Genomic DNA, 15,819 nt, shown 5'->3' with positions numbered 1-15,819 from the left:
AAAGTTTTGAATAGCAGAAATGTTGTCTTTAATGTGACTGTCATGTTTCATATGAGTTCGTCTACATATTTTTCTGATGCTATTGATTTTTCTGATGTTTCATATGATGAACAACAGAGGATTAGCGTGCAGGTGGAGCACGTGGAGGAGAAAGAAAATGGTGTTGCTGAAGATACTATTGTTCAGCACTCACCACCTGTTTTGCAGTAAACAAATAGTTCAATTGCTGCTAATAGACCGGGACTTAACAAAGGTCCACGTCCTCGTTTAATTGAAGAGTGTAATTTGGTTCATTATGCTCTGAGTTGTGCTGAACAGGTGGAGCATGATACTAAACTTGCTACATATGATGAGGCCGTTGCATCCATTGATCGTGAGAAGTGGACTTCTGCTATGCATGAGGAGATGCAATCGGTTGACAAGAATGACACATGAGATGTTATGTGCTTGCCTAAACAAAAGAAGGTCGTCCGCTGTAAGTGGATATTTAAAAGAAAGGAAGGTTTGTATCCTAGTGAGCCTCCGAGGTTTAAGGCAAGGTTAGTAGAAAAAGGTTTCAGTCAAATTCTAGGTATTGATTACATTGATGTTTTCTCTCCGGTTGTGAAGCATGGTTCTATTCGTGCATTCTTTGGTATTTTGGCTTGAGCTTGAGTAGCTAGATGTAAAGACTTCTTTTCTGCATAGTGAGCTTGAGGAGGAGATATAAATGGACAAGCCTGAAGGTTTTGTTGTGCCTGGTAAGGAGTATCTTATTTGCAAGTTGAAGAGGTCCCTTTATGGTCTGAAACAGTCTCCAAGACAGTGGTATAAAAGGTTTGATTCATTTATGTTTGCACATGAGTTTAAGAGATCTCAGTGTGATAGTTGTGTTTATATCAAGTTTGTTAATTGATCACCAATATACTTGTTGTTATATGTTGATTGCTGCCAAGAGTAAGAAAGAAATCACTACTTTAAAGTCACAATTAAGTAGTGAGTTTGAGATGAATGATATTGGTGCTGCTAAGAAAATACTAGGTATGGAAATTACAAGAGACGGGAAATCTAGTGTGTTATTTATTAGTCAGCAAAATTACATTCAGAAAGTTCTTCATCGATTTAATATGCATGATGCAAAGTCTGTTAGTACACCAATTTCTCCTCACTTAAAAATGTCAGCATTGCAATGTTCTAGTACTGATGGAGATATTGAGTACATGTCACGAGTTCCATATTCTAGTGCTATTGATTCCTTGATGTATGCCATGGTTTGTTCTCGTCCTGATTTGTCATATGCTATGAGTTTGGTCAGTCGATACATGGCTAATCCTGGTAAAGAACATTGGAAAGGTGTTCATTGGATTTTCGGGTACCTTTGTGGCACATCCAAAGCTTGCTTGAAGTTTGGCAAGACCGGTGAGGGACTCGCAGGCTATATGGATTCAGATTTTGCTGCCGATTTGGATAAGAGAAGATCACTCACAGGTTATGTGTTCAGTGTTGGTGGATGTGTTGTAAGTTGGAAGGCAACATTACAACCTTTTGTTTCCCAATCTACAACTGAAACAGAATATATGGCTATTGTTGAAGCTTGCAAAGAGTCTGTTTGGTTGAAAGCTTTGTATGCTGAGCTTTGTGGAGATGATTCTTGCATTAACTTGTTTTCTGACAGTCAAAGTATCATATACCTTACGAAAGATCAAATGTTTCATGAGAGAATAAAACACATTGATGTCAAGTACCATTATGTTCGCGACATTGTTACACAAGGTATACTGAAGCTATGCAAGATAAGTACTCATGATAATCCTGCTGATATGATGATAAAGCCAGTTCATGTTTCCAAGTTTAAGCTTTGCTCGAGTTTGGTTGTATAATTGTGTAGCCCAAGTGGCTGTTGGCGTCAACAAGTGTTTTCTTTGTTGATTCAGGAGATAGTTGAAGTTCATGCTACAAGATGGAATTTATCTCAAGGCGGAGTTTGTTGTATTGTGATCAAAATTCATTCTAAAGGGAGGCTAACTTCTGACGAACGGAGCGAGGCCCGTCGCCGGTAGGCTTGGGCCGAAGCTTATATATACCTCTTGTAAGCCGTCGGCTAGGGTTTATCAGATTATAAGATAACCCACGGTGTTTGTAAACACTCCCTAGTATAGTGAAGTTTTGCTGCCTAGCGCTTGTGGTTTTACCTCTTTTTGTTGGAGAGGGTTTTCCACGTTAAAATCTTGTGTCCCCTGCGTGGGTTTCTTTATCGTTCTTCGTTATTTGCTTATCTCGTTTATAACACTATTTTTAGGGATTGTGTTAGAATTGTATGCATTGTTAATGTCTCGAAACTATTTTGGCCTTTTACAGCTTCTTTTAGAGTTTTCTACCTCAGATTATTTTCGTCATTCGTCACTGCCCAAACCTCCTGGTGATGGGTCTCGCTCCGCTCATCAAAAATTAGCCTTTAAATAAATTTATATCACTATTTAAAAATATTTACTAGCTCTAGATTTTTCCCATATATTTTCAAAACTTAAAATTTCTTTTTAATTTCTTTTAAAGTAAATGAATCACTGGAGCTCAAAAGATTGTGTGAACACATGCTCACTCGAGAAGGACAGCTGGTAAAGGAATTGTGCCATGTGCTGCCCTTAACGAAAATGGAGATCCCACGATCTTCTTAGCATTTAGCCATATCCTCCTCGTGAAATACTAGAGAGTAGATCCAAATTCCACCAAAAGAATCCAACTGCATCTACCTGGAGATTCCAAGTCATTTCTCTACGTGGGACCCACCTCGACAATGCATGCATGAGTGAGTGAGTCAGCACCGCCGCTCTCCTGCCCTTTTGGCCTCCTTCCTCTCCGATTCCGGCTCCACCGCTCATATAAGCAAAGCGAAACCCTTCAAAGCCGAGAGTGGCAAAACCAAGCTGCCGAAACCAGGGCACGCATTTGGGCAGGGGGGCAAAGCAAGAACGTCGTCACTAGGCCGCCGTGAGCCGGCGATCGATGGAGATGCCGCGGTCGACAAGCGCGGGCTCGTTCCGGTTCCTTGGCCTGCTGAAGCTGCCGGAGGCGGGCGCCGAGGACACGGCGGGGGCGTGCTTCGAGCTGGACGAGCGCGACGTCGTCTGGCCGGCAGGCGCTGCCGGCGGTGGAGGCGTGGACGGCTGGGCGTCCGCGCCGGCGCTCGAGAACACGGCGCCGCGGCGCGCAACGGCGCGGCGTCACGCGGCGCACGCCGTGCCGCACAGCTTCGGGCTGTCGTCGCTCCTGGCCGAGGGCGGCGGCGAGCAGCAGCTGCACATGCACGCGGGGGTGGCCGTGCCAGTGAGGGCTGGGGCGCCGGACCGTGGCGCCGTGGCACCGAGGCAGTCGGCGCCGGTCAGGGTGCCGGTGTGGCCGGGCAGGTCGGCGTCCGGGCGCCGCGCGGCGGGGAGCGCCAAGAAGGCTGAGGAGTCGGGAGACGAGGACGGGGAGGAGATGGTGCCGCCGCACGTGGTGACGGCGCGGCGGGCCGCGCGGTCGTCGTCGGTGCTGGAGGGCGCCGGGCGCACGCTCAAGGGCCGCGACCTCCGACGTGTCCGCAACGCCGTGCTCCGCCAGACCGGCTTCCTCGACCTCTGAATTCAAATGCCGGCGTGATCGATGACCAAACATCCAAGCTCGTCGCCAGTCGCCTCTTCATGTTCAGCTCCTGCCAGCCAGCAGCCTCCATCCTTCCCTGCCTCTAGTCGTGTTCCGCTTCCATCTTCATGTCTGGAGTTGTGCCTGCGCACCTGAATTGAATTCAATATACATTCAATTTCATTGGTTCTTCAGTGTTTGATGCTGCTGACTCCAACTACTATCATCATCTACTCCAGAACTGAATTCAATAATGGAGATCCAATGGTAGGCCAGCATATCAGACCTGCAAGATTCTCTGAATTATTTTCTCTCGAATCCCCATATACTCATCAAACAATAATACAGATCCAAATGCAGTACAATACTCAATTCTCAGTGTGGCACCCAAAGTCTCAAACAAACAATGTCTGATTAGCCGCTGGTGACAGTCTTGATGTGATCGACTGGTCACATAGGCAGCACTTGATTAAACAAACCATGACTTTGACATGAGAGATGCATCCATAAACACACTACTAATATACTAAACCCTACTGCACTAGCAGATCATCATCATACACACAACAACCAGCCTAGATAGTATAAAACGCATAGCATCTGCAGCTAGGTGGTTGGTTCACACCAGAATATGCAACTCCTCTATGATCTATAGCTTGTACTTGTTCAATCAATCGCCACCAATCGTACATTGATCTCGCATATAGGGTATGTTTGGTTTAGAGCCGATGCCTACCATACCAAAAAGTTGGTGAGCCCACAAAATTTGGCTGTTGTTTGGATGGGCACCAAATATTTGGCTCGCCCAGTCCGCCATGCCCGCGCCCATGCTATTCTCGCCAAATCGCTGGCGACTTGAGGGCGCGGAAAACCTTCGCCAATATATTGGCAACCAACGTGATTCCTTCAACCTCGTGGGTCCCAGTCCGATGCTCCTCTTTTTCTATTGTAAATAAAACCTGTCCGTTGCTTTGATGCATTAGGTTATCTCCAGCGGCGCGACGTTCGTCCGCCGTGATCGGAAATGAAGCAGGCCCTGTCCCTAGCCGCCTGGGCCAACGCCACCTGGGTAGCCGCCGCCTACGCCGCCGCCTGGACCGCGGCCGCCGCGTCCTCGTTCGCCTGGGCCGCCACCTGGATCGCCGCCACGTCGGCGATGAAGCAGGCCCTGTCCCTAGCCGCCTCCGCCACCGCTTCGTCCCTAGCGGCGATGGCGGCCTCCAGCTCCCGGTTCTCCTGCTCGACCCGCACGGGAGAAGGGCCCCTACGCTGGAGCGAGTCCAGGTCGGAGCACATTAACCCCCGAGCCATGACCATCGCATAGGCGTGGGCTTCCTCCTCCGCCACCCAAGCCCGACGACGCGCCGGGCGTCCCCGACCGGGGACTCGAAGGACGCGAGCAGAACCCGCAGGTCGCCGGCGCACTCGAAGCAGCTGGGCAGGGGGGGTCCTCGTCCGCAATGTCGTGGATGACGGCGTCCGTCGGAGGGGCCGCGATGGCCGCCCGGGCCGAGCTGGCGATCTCCGCCCTGGTCGCCGCGAGGCGCCCTTCCGCGCGCTCTGCCGCCTCCGCAACCTCCGCCTCCGCCGCCGCCGCCTCCAGATCGAGCTGCTGGGCCTCAACGCCGGCGGCGGCTACCTCCACCTTTTTTTTGCAAAAGCGCACGCTGCCCATTAGGCCTCTTGCAGCTTATTCTCTAACATACAATTTACCACCAGATCTTGCCTGCTATCTATGGTTTTCAGTTTGCTAGAAATCCAATTCATGTCCAATGAAAAAGCCTATCCAAGTTGGTAAAATCAGTTCGGCTGCAAACCAAATGAAGGACACATGATTTTGCCAAAATATTGGCAATCTTCAATGGTTGTAATCCAAACAACAAGAGCGTGCCAATTTTTTGGTCATGCCCTTGCTTTGGTCATGCCGAAATTTTGGTAAGGCTCGTTGGGGCTCAAACCAAACACACCCATAGCCACATGGGGTGTTGTAGCTAGCAACAGATGGAATCCAATTGGCCTCTCAACTCGCTCAGGTATCCCAATCATTCTTGCGTTCCTTCTCTGTGCCACTGCCGTCCAATGCCAGTGGTGGTGACCCGGTGGGGTTGGTAGCGCACGTACACTTGTGGATCGTTTATTACTGAATTTTCTTTTGTTGCTTAGTTGCGGCTTGACGGCTACTACTAGCTTGTGCTATCGAAATCAGAAAAAAAAAAATAGAATTCAGATCCCTGTGCCGTGCGCTCAAGTACCTGCTTGTCTGGTTCCTAATTTTCCAGCTTATCTTTATGTGGATGGACATTGAGGACCTGAACTTGTTTTTTCATGCTGGAGCTTTCTGCATATTTTTTTAGTAATGAGGGCAATTTTTTGCCCCAATTTATTAATTAAGGAGAAATATTTTGACAAGATAGTTCGAACATAAACAAAAATACAAGGGATTACTCTCCCATGGTTACCCACGAATGGACTTCCCTCTTAACTTTGTTGTTGTGGAAAACCCGCGCATAACTAAAGGCAGGATATGCTTGTTGTGGAAAACCCGCGCATAAGTAAGGGTAGGACATACTTGTTGTGGAAAACCCGCGCATTGCGTTCGCTCCATCTCTCCCATGTGACGAGTAGCGTGGGGGAGGCGATGGCCTTCCGGTTAGGTGTGGATCCATTCGTCATGATGCTCCACCAATGCTTGATCAAGAGAGCCACCCAAAGATTTGGTTGAATGTCGGGGAAGTATCAAATCAATAGGATTTTAGGGTCAGTGGAAGGCTTTCGCTTGGAATTCAACCCAACCGCGAAGCTCAAGGAGCAGCAAGTCAAGCAAAGGAGCGTTGCGGCCGACCACTGAGCTCCACCACAGGGACAAAATCCATCTGTGGCACCTCCTGCCATTGCGGATGCCGCTGCAATGTCGGCCTTGTTTCGGGGCCGCTGCTCCAACTTCGCCTTCCGTCGCCATCACACTGACCACCTCCTACCAAGGGACGCAGATTTCCCACAAGTACACATCCTCCACTCCCCACCGCACTATGCGTGGCCTTTATTTGTTGGAGATTCGTGCAAAAGTCCACCAGTGAAATGTTTAGATGATTTGCAACTAAGACCCCACCAAAGCTAAAATTGTTTGGCAGTATGGCCCATGAATGGGAAAAGCTACTACCCCCGAGCGCCCCTCCCTCATACCTCTTCCCATCGAGGTGAGGCCCTAACCACCGACGCCGCGTGATACGTCTCAAACGTATCTATAATTTCTTATGTTCCATGCTACTTTTATGATGATACTCACATGTTTTATACACATTATATGTCATATTTATGCATTTTCCGGCACTAACCTATTGACGAGATGCCAAAGAGCCAGTTGCTGTCGTTTTCTGCTGTTTTTGGTTTCGAAATCCTAGTAAGGAAATATTCTCGGAATTGGACGAAATCAACGCCCGGGGTCCTATTTTTACACGAAGCTTCCGGAAGATCGGAGGGGAGACGAAGTGGGGCCACGGGCGCCGCCACACTAGGGCGGCGCGGCCTAGGGGGGCCCGCGCGGCCCTAGCGTGTGGGGCCCCCGTGACTCTCCCGACTCCGCCCTTCCGCCTACTTAAAGCCTCCGTCGCGAAACCCCCGAGCACCGAGAGCCACGATACGGAAAACCTTCCGGAGACGCCGCCGCCGATACGTCTCCAACGTATCGATAATTTCTTATGTTCCATGCCACATTATTGATGATATCTACATGTTTTATGCACACTTTATGTCATATTCGTGCATTTTCCGGAACTAACCTATTAACAAGATGCCGAAGAGCCGATTCTTTGTTTTCATTCGTTTTTGTTTTCGGAAATCCTAGTAACGAAATATTCTCGGAATTGGACGAAATCAACGCCCGGGGTCCTATTTTGCCACGAAGCTTCCGGAAGACCGAAGGAGAGTCGAAGTGGGGCCACGAGGTGGCCGGACACCGAGGTGGCGCGGCCCAGGCCCCGGCCGCGCCGGCCTGTCGTCCGGGCCCCTCGTGCCGCCTCTTTACCCGCCCTTCCGCCTACAAATAGCCTCCGTCGCGAAACCCCCGGTCCGAGAGCCACGATACGGAAAACCTTACCGAGACGCCGCCGCCGCCAATCCCATCTCGGGGGATTCGGAGATCTCCTCCGGCACCCTGCCGGAGAGGGGATTCATCTCCCGGAGGACTCTTCACCGCCATGGTCGCCTCCGGAGTGATGAGTGAGTAGTTCACCCCTGGACTATGGGTCCATAGCAGTAGCTAGATGGTTGTCTTCTCCTCATTGTGCTTCATTGTTGGATCTTGTGAGCTGCCTAACATGATCAAGATCATCTATCTCGTAATGCTATATGTTGTGTTTGTCGGGATCCGATGGATAGAGAATACTATGTTATGTTAATTATCAAGTTATTACCTATGTGTTGTTTATGATCTTGCATGCTCTCCGTTATTAGTAGAGGCTCGGCCAAGTTTTTGCTCTTAACTCCAAGAGGGAGTATTTATGCTCGATAGTGGGTTCATGCCTCCATTAAATCCGGGACGAGTGACGAAAAGTTCTAAGGTTGTGGATGTCGTTGTTGCCACTAGGGATAAAACATTGATGCTATGTCTAAGGATGTAGTTATTGATTACATTACGCACCATACTTAATGCAATTGTCTGTTGTTTTGCAACTTAATACTCGGAAGGGGTTCGGATGATAACTTCGAAGGTGGACTTTTTAGGCATAGATGCATGCTTGGATAGCGGTCTATGTACTTTGTCGTAATGCCCAATTAAATATCACTATATTTATCATGTCATGTATGTGCATTGTTATGCCCTCTCTATTTGTCAATTGCCCGACTGTAATTTGTTCACCCAACATGCTTTTATCTTATGGGAGAGACACCTCTAGTGAACTGTGGACCCCGGTCCTATTCTTTACATCGCATACAACCTACTGCAATACTTGTTTTACTGTTTTCTGCAAACAATCATCTTCCACACAATACGGTTAATCCTTTGTTACAGCAAGCCGGTGAGATTGACAACCTCACTGTTTCGTTGGGGCAAAGTACTTTGGTTGTGTTGTGCAGGTTCCACGTTGGCGCGGAATCTCCGGTGTTGCGCCGCACTACATCCCGCCGCCATCAACCTTCAACGTGCTTCTTGACTCCTACTGGTTCGATTAAACCTTGGTTTCTTCGAGGGAAACTTGCCGCTGTGCGCATCACACCTTCCTCTTGGGGTTCCCAACGGACGTGTCAACTACACGCATCAAGCAAATTTCTGGCGCCGTTGCCGGGGAGATCAAGACACGCTGCAAGGGGAGTCTCCACTTCCCAATCTCTTTACTTTGTTTTTGTCTTGCTTTATTTTATTTACTACTTTGTTTGCTGCATTATATCAAAACACAAAAAAATTTAGTTGCTAGATTTACTTTATTTACTGTCTTGCACTCTATATCAAAAACACACAAAAAATTAGTTACTTGCATTTATTTTATCTAGTTTGCTTTATTTACTACTGCTAAAATGGCCACCCCTGAAAATACTAAGTTGTGTGACTTCACAACCACAAATAATAATGATTTCCTATGCACACCTATTGCTCCACCTGCTACTACAGCGGAATTCTTTGAAATTAAACCCGCTTTATCGAATCTTGTTATGCGAGAGCAATTTTCCAGGTGTTAGTTCCGATGATGCTCGCTGCCCATCTTAATAATTTTGTTGAACTATGTGAAATGCAAAAGTATAAGGATGTAGATGGTGATATTATTAAATTGAAATTGTTTCCTTTCTCATTAAGAGGAAGAGCTAAAGATTGGTTGCTATCTCTGCCTAAGAATAGTATTGATTCCTGGACTAAATGCAAGGATGCTTTTATTGGTAGATATTATCCCCCTGCTAAAATTATATCTTTGAGAAGCAGCATAATGAATTTTAAACAATTGGATAATGAACATGTTGCTCAAGCTTGGTAAATAATGAAATCTTTGGTTAAAAATTGCCCAACCCATGGACTGACTACTTGGATGATCATCCAAACCTTCTATGCAGGACTAAATTTTTCTTCGCGGAATTTATTGGATTCAGACTGCTGGAGGTACCTTTATGTCCATCACTCTTGGTGAAGCAACAAAGCTCCTTGATAATATGATGATTAATTACTCCGAATGGCACACGGAAAGAGCTCCACAAGGTAAGAAGGTAAATTCTGTTGAAGAATCCTCTTCCTTGAGTGATAAGATTGATGCTATTATGTCTATGCTTGTGAATGATAGGACTAATGTTGATCCTAATAATGTTCCGTTAGCTTCATTGGTTGCCCAAGAAGAACATGTTGATGTAAACTTCATTAAAAATAATAATTTCAACAACAATGCTTATCGGAACAATTCTAGTAATAACTATAGGTCATATCCTTATAATAATGGTAACGGTTATGCTAATTCTTATGGGAATTCTTACAATAATAATAGGAACACACGCCCTGGACTTGAAGCTATGCTTAAAGAATTTATTAGTACACAAACTGCCTTTAACAAATCTGTTGAGGAAAAGCTCAATAAAATTGATATTCTCACTTCTAAGGTTGATAGTCTTGCCTCTGATCTTTTGAAATCGAAAGTTATGCCTAATAGGGATATTGAAAATAAAATTGTTACTACAGCAAATGCCATCCAAGCTAGAATTAATGAGAATATAAGATTAATGGCTAAATTGCGTGCTAGGTGGGATAGAGAAGAAAATGAAAAACTAGCTAAAGAGAAAAATGTAGCTAAAGTTTGGACTATTACCACCACAAGTAATGTTGATTCCTCACATGTTGCTGCACCTCCTACTATCAATGGTAAAATAATTGGTGTTGGCAATGTTTCTACTCCTAGTGCAAAGCGTACAAAACCGCACTGAAATTGCTAAAACTGTCAAATCGCTTGTGATAAAACTGCTGAAATTTTTTCCAACCTTGGGGACAATGATCCCATTGCTGTAGCTCATAATGATTTAGATTTTGATGATTTCCACATCTCTGAAGTTATAAAGTTCTTACAAAAACTTGCTAAGAGTCCCAATGCTAGCGCTGTAAACTTGGCTTTCACAAAACATATTACAAATGCTCTCATAAAAGCTAGAGAAGAGAAACTAAAACTTGAAACTTCTATTCCTAGAAAGCTAGAGGATGGTTGGGAGCCCATCATTAAAATGAGGGTCAATGATTTTGATTGTAATGCTTTATGTGATCTTGGTGCAAGTATTTCGTTATGCCTAAGAAAGTCTATGATATGCTTGACTTGCCACCATTGAAAAATTGTTATTTGGATGTTAATCTCGCCGATAATGCTAAAAAGAAACCTTTGGGGAGAATTGATAATGTTCATATTATGGTTAACAATAACCTTGTCCCCGTTGATTTTGTTGTCTTGGATATTGAATGCAATGCATCTTGCCCCATTATATTGGGAAGACCTTTTCTTCGAACCGTTGGTGCTACTATTGATATGAAGGAAGGTAATATTAAATATCAATTTCCTCTCAAGAAAGGTATGGAACACTTCCCTAGAAAAAGAATGAAGTTACCATTTGATTCTATTATTAGAGCAAATTATGATGTTGATGCTTCATCTCTTGATGTTACTTGATATACACTTTCTGCGCCTAGCTGAAAGGCGTTAAAGAAAAGCGCTTATGGGAGACAACCAATGTTTTTACTACAGTATTTTTTTTTTATATTTGAGTCTTGGAAGTTGTTTACTACTTAGCAACCTCTCCTTATCTTAGTTTTATGTTTTGTTGTGCCAAGTAAAGTCTTTGATAGTAAGGTTCATACTAGATTTGGATTACTCGCGTAGAAACGCATTTCTTTGCTGTCACGAATCTGGGCCTAATTCTCTGTAGGTAACTCAGAAAATTATGCCAATTTACGTGCGTGATCCTCAGATATGTACGCAACTTTTATTCAATTTGGGCATTTTTCATTTGAGCAAGTCTGGTGCCTCAATAAAATTCATCTTTACGGACTGTTCTGTTTTGACAGATTCTGCCTTTTATTTCGCATTGCCTCTTTTGCTATGTTGGATGAATTTCTTTGATCCATTAATGTCCAAGTAGCTTTATGCAATGTCCAGAAGTGTTAAGAATGATTGTGTCACCTCTGAACATGTTAATTTTTATTGTCCACTAACCCTCTAATGAGTTGTTTCGAGTTTGGTGTGGAGGAAGTTTTCAAGGATCAAGAGAGGAGTATGATGCAATATGATCAAGGAGAGTGAAATCTCTAAGCTTGGGGATGCCCGGTGGTTCACCCCTGCATATTTTAAGAAGACTCAAGCGTCTAAGCTTGGGGATGCCCAAGGCATCCCCTTCTTCATCGACAACATTATCAGGTTTCTCCCCGAAACTATATTTTTATTCCGTCACATCTTATGTACTTTGCTTGGAGCGTCGGTTTGTTTTTGTTTTTGTTTTTGTTTGAATAAAATGGATCCTAGCATTCACTGTATGGGAGAGAGACACGCTCCGCTGTTGCATATGGACAAGTATGTCCTTAGGCTTTACTCATAGTATTCATGGCGAAGGTTGAATCTTCTTCGTTAAATTGTTATATGGTTGGAATCGGGAAATGCTACATGTGGTAATTGATAAAATGTCTTGAATAATTTGATACTTGGCAATTTTTGTGCTCATGTTTAAGCTCTTGCATCATATACTTTGCACCCATTAATGAAAAAACACCTAGAGCTTGCTAAATTTGGTTTGCATATTTGGTCTCTCTAAAGTCTAGATAATTTCTAGTATTGAGTTTTGAACAACAAGGAAGACGGTGTAGAGTCTTATAATATTTACAATATGTCTTTTATGTGAGTTTTGCTGCACCGTTCATCCTTGTGTTTGTTTCAAATAAACCTTGCTAGCCTAAACCTTGTATCGAGAGGGAATACTTCTCATGCATCCAAAATCCTTGAGCCAACCACTATGCCATTTGTGTCCACCATACCTACCTACTACATGGTATTTCTCCGCCATTCCAAAGTAAATTGCTTGTGTGCTACCTTTAAAATTCCATCATTCGCCTTTGCAATATATAGCTCATGGGACAAATAGCTTAAAAACTATTGTGGTATTGAATATGTACTTATGCACTTTATCTCTTATTAAGTTGCTTGTTGTGCGATAACCATGTTTCTGGGGATGCCATCAACTAATCTTTGTTGAATATCATGTAAGTTGCTATGCATGTCCGTCTTGTCTGAAGCAAGAGAGATCTACCACCTTAATGGTTGGAGCATACATATTGTTAGAGAAGAACATTGTGCCGCTAACTAAAGCCATGATTCATGGTGGAAGTTTCAGTTTTGGACATATATCCTCAATCTCATATGAGAATAATAATTGTTGCCACATGCTTATGCATTAAAGAGGAGTCCATTATCTCGTTGTCCATGTTGTCCCAGTATGGATGTCTAAGTTGAGAATAATCAAAAGCGAGAAACCCAAAATGCGAGCTTTCTCCTTAGACCTTTGTACATGCGGCATGGAGGTACCCCATTGTGACACTTGGTTAAAACATGTGTATTGTGATGATCCGGTAGTCCAAGCTAATTAGGACAAGGTGCGGGCACTATTAGTATACTATGCATGAGGCTTGCAACTTGTAAGATATAATTTACATAACTCATATGCTTTATTACTACCGTTGACCAAATTGTTTCATGTTTTCAAAATAAAAGCTCTAGCACAAATATAGCAATCGATGCTTTCCTCTTTGAAGGACCATTCTTTTTACTTTTATGTTGAGTCAGTTCACCTATTTCTCTCCACCTCAAGAAGCAAACACTTGTGTGAACTGTGCATTGATTCTTACATACTTGCATATTGCACTTGTTATATTACTCTATGTTGACAATTATCCATGAGATATACATGTTACAAGTTGAAAGCAACCGCTGAAACTTAATCTTCCTTTGTGTTGCTTCAATACCTTTACTTTGATTTATTGCTTTATGAGTTAACTCTTATGCAAGACTTATTGATGCTTGTCTTGAAGTACTATTCATGAAAAGTCTTTGCTTTATGATTCACTTGTTTACTCATGTCATTACCATTGTTTTGATCGCTGCATTCATTACATATGTTTACAATAGTATGATCAAGGTTATGATGGCATGTCACTCCAGAAATTATCTTTGTTGTCGTTTTACCCGCTCGAGACGAGCGAGTAACTAAGCTTAGGGATGCCGATACGTCTCCAACGTATCGATAATTTCTTATGTTCCATGCCACATTATTGATGATATCTACATGTTTTATGCACACTTTATGTCATATTCGTGCATTTTCTGGAACTAACCTATTAACAAGATGCCGAAGAGCCGCTTGTTGTTTTCTGCTGTTTTTGGTTTCGTAAATCCTAGTAACGAAATATTCTCGGAATTGGACGAAATCAACGCCCGGGGTCCTATTTTGCCACGAAGCTTCCGGAAGACCGAAGGAGAGTCGAAGTGGGGCCACGAGGTGGCCGAGACACCGGGCGGCGCGGCCCGGGCCCCGGCCGCGCCGGCCCGTCGTCCGGGCCCCTCGTGCCGCCTCTTTACCCGCCCTTCCGCCTACAAATAGCCTCCGTCGCGAAACCCCCGATACCGAGAGCCACGATACGGAAAACCTTACCGAGACGCCGCCGCCGCCAATCCCATCTCGGGGGATTCTGGAGATCTCCTCCGGCACCCGCCGGAGAGGGGATTCATCTCCCGGAGGACTCTTCACCGCCATGGTCGCCTCCGGAGTGATGAGTGAGTAGTTCACCCCTGGACTATGGGTCCATAGCAGTAGCTAGATGGTTGTCTTCTCCTCATTGTGCTTCATTGTTGGATCTTGTGAGCTGCCTAACATGATCAAGATCATCTATCCGTAATGCTATATGTTGTGTTTGTCGGGATCCGATGGATAGAGAATACTATGTTATGTTAATTATCAAGTTATTACCTATGTGTTGTTTATGATCTTACATGCTCTCCGTTATTAGTAGAGGCTCTGGCCAAGTTTTTGCTCTTAACTCCAAGAGGGAGTATTTATGCTCGATAGTGGGTTCATGCCTCCATTAAATCTGGGACAGTGACAGAAAGTTCTAAGGTTGTGGATGTGATGTTGCCACTAGGGATAAAACATTGATGCTATGTCTAAGGATGTAGTTATTGATTACATTATGCACCATACTTAATGCAATTGTCTGTTGTTTTGCAACTTAATACTGGAAGGGGTTCGGATGATAACCCGAAGGTGGACTTTTTAGGCATAGATGCATGCTGGATAGCGGTCTATGTACTTTGTCGTAATGCCCAATTAAATCTCACTATATTTATCATGTCATGTATGTGCATTGTTATGCCCTCTCTATTTGTCAATTGCCCGACTGTAATTTGTTCACCCAACATGCTTTTATCTTATGGGAGAGACACCTCTAGTGAACCGTGGACCCCGGTCCTATTCTTTACATCGCATACAACCTACTGCAATACTTGTTTTACTGTTTTCTGCAAACAATCATCTTCCACACAATACGGTTAATCCTTTGTTACAGCAAGCTCAGGTGAGATTGACAACCTCACTGTTTCGGGGGCAAAGTACTTTGGTTGTGTTGTGCAGGTTCCACGTTGGCGCCGAATCTCCGGTGTTGCGCCGCACTACATCCCGCCGCCATCAACCTTCAACATGCTTCTTGACTCCTACTGGTTCGATTAAACCTTGGTTTCTTACTGAGGGAAACTTGCCGCTATGCGCATCACACCTTCCTCTTGGGGTTCCCAACGGACGTGTCAACTACACGCATCAGCCGCCGCCAATCCCATCTCGGGGATTCAGGAGATCGCCTCCGGCACCCTGCCGGAGAGGGGAATCATCTCCCGGAGGTCTCTTCATCGCCATGATCGCCTCCGGATCGATGTGTGAGTAGTTCACCCCTGGACTATGGGTCCATAGCAGTAGCTAGATGGTCGTCTTCTCCTCATTGTGCTATCATGTTAGATCTTGTGAGCTGCCTATCATGATCAAGATCATCTATTTGTAATCCTACATGTTGTGTTTGTTGGGATCCGATGAATATTGAATACTATGTCAAGTTGATTATCAATCTATCATATATGTTATTTATGTTCTTTCATGCTCTCCGTTGCTAGTAGAGGCTCTGGCCAAGTTGATACTTGTGACTCCAAGAGGGAGTATTTATGCTCGATAGTGGGT

At 44.7% G+C, this 15,819-nt stretch overlaps 1 protein-coding gene across 1 annotated transcript; it reads left to right on the top strand.

The window, feature by feature from the left end:
* The first annotated feature begins 2,982 nt into the window (after window positions 1-2,982).
* On the top strand, window positions 2,983-3,600 carry LOC124698439. The gene has a single exon (XM_047230925.1). The coding sequence runs from the start codon at window positions 2,983-2,985 to the stop codon at window positions 3,598-3,600; it is 618 nt and encodes a 205-aa protein (XP_047086881.1).
* The last annotated feature ends 12,219 nt before the right edge of the window (window positions 3,601-15,819 follow it).

The sequence above is a fragment of the Lolium rigidum genome, chromosome 3, assembly GCF_022539505.1.
Source record: "Lolium rigidum isolate FL_2022 chromosome 3, APGP_CSIRO_Lrig_0.1, whole genome shotgun sequence".
Taxonomy (NCBI): domain Eukaryota; kingdom Viridiplantae; phylum Streptophyta; class Magnoliopsida; order Poales; family Poaceae; genus Lolium; species Lolium rigidum.
This window is presented reverse-complemented; position numbering and strand designations above follow the sequence as displayed.

Excerpts from the sequence above, each read along its gene's own strand:
- LOC124698439 (XM_047230925.1), top strand. The coding sequence starts at position 2,983 with ATGGAGATGCCGCGGTCGACAAGCGCGGGCTCGTTCCGGTTCCTTGGC.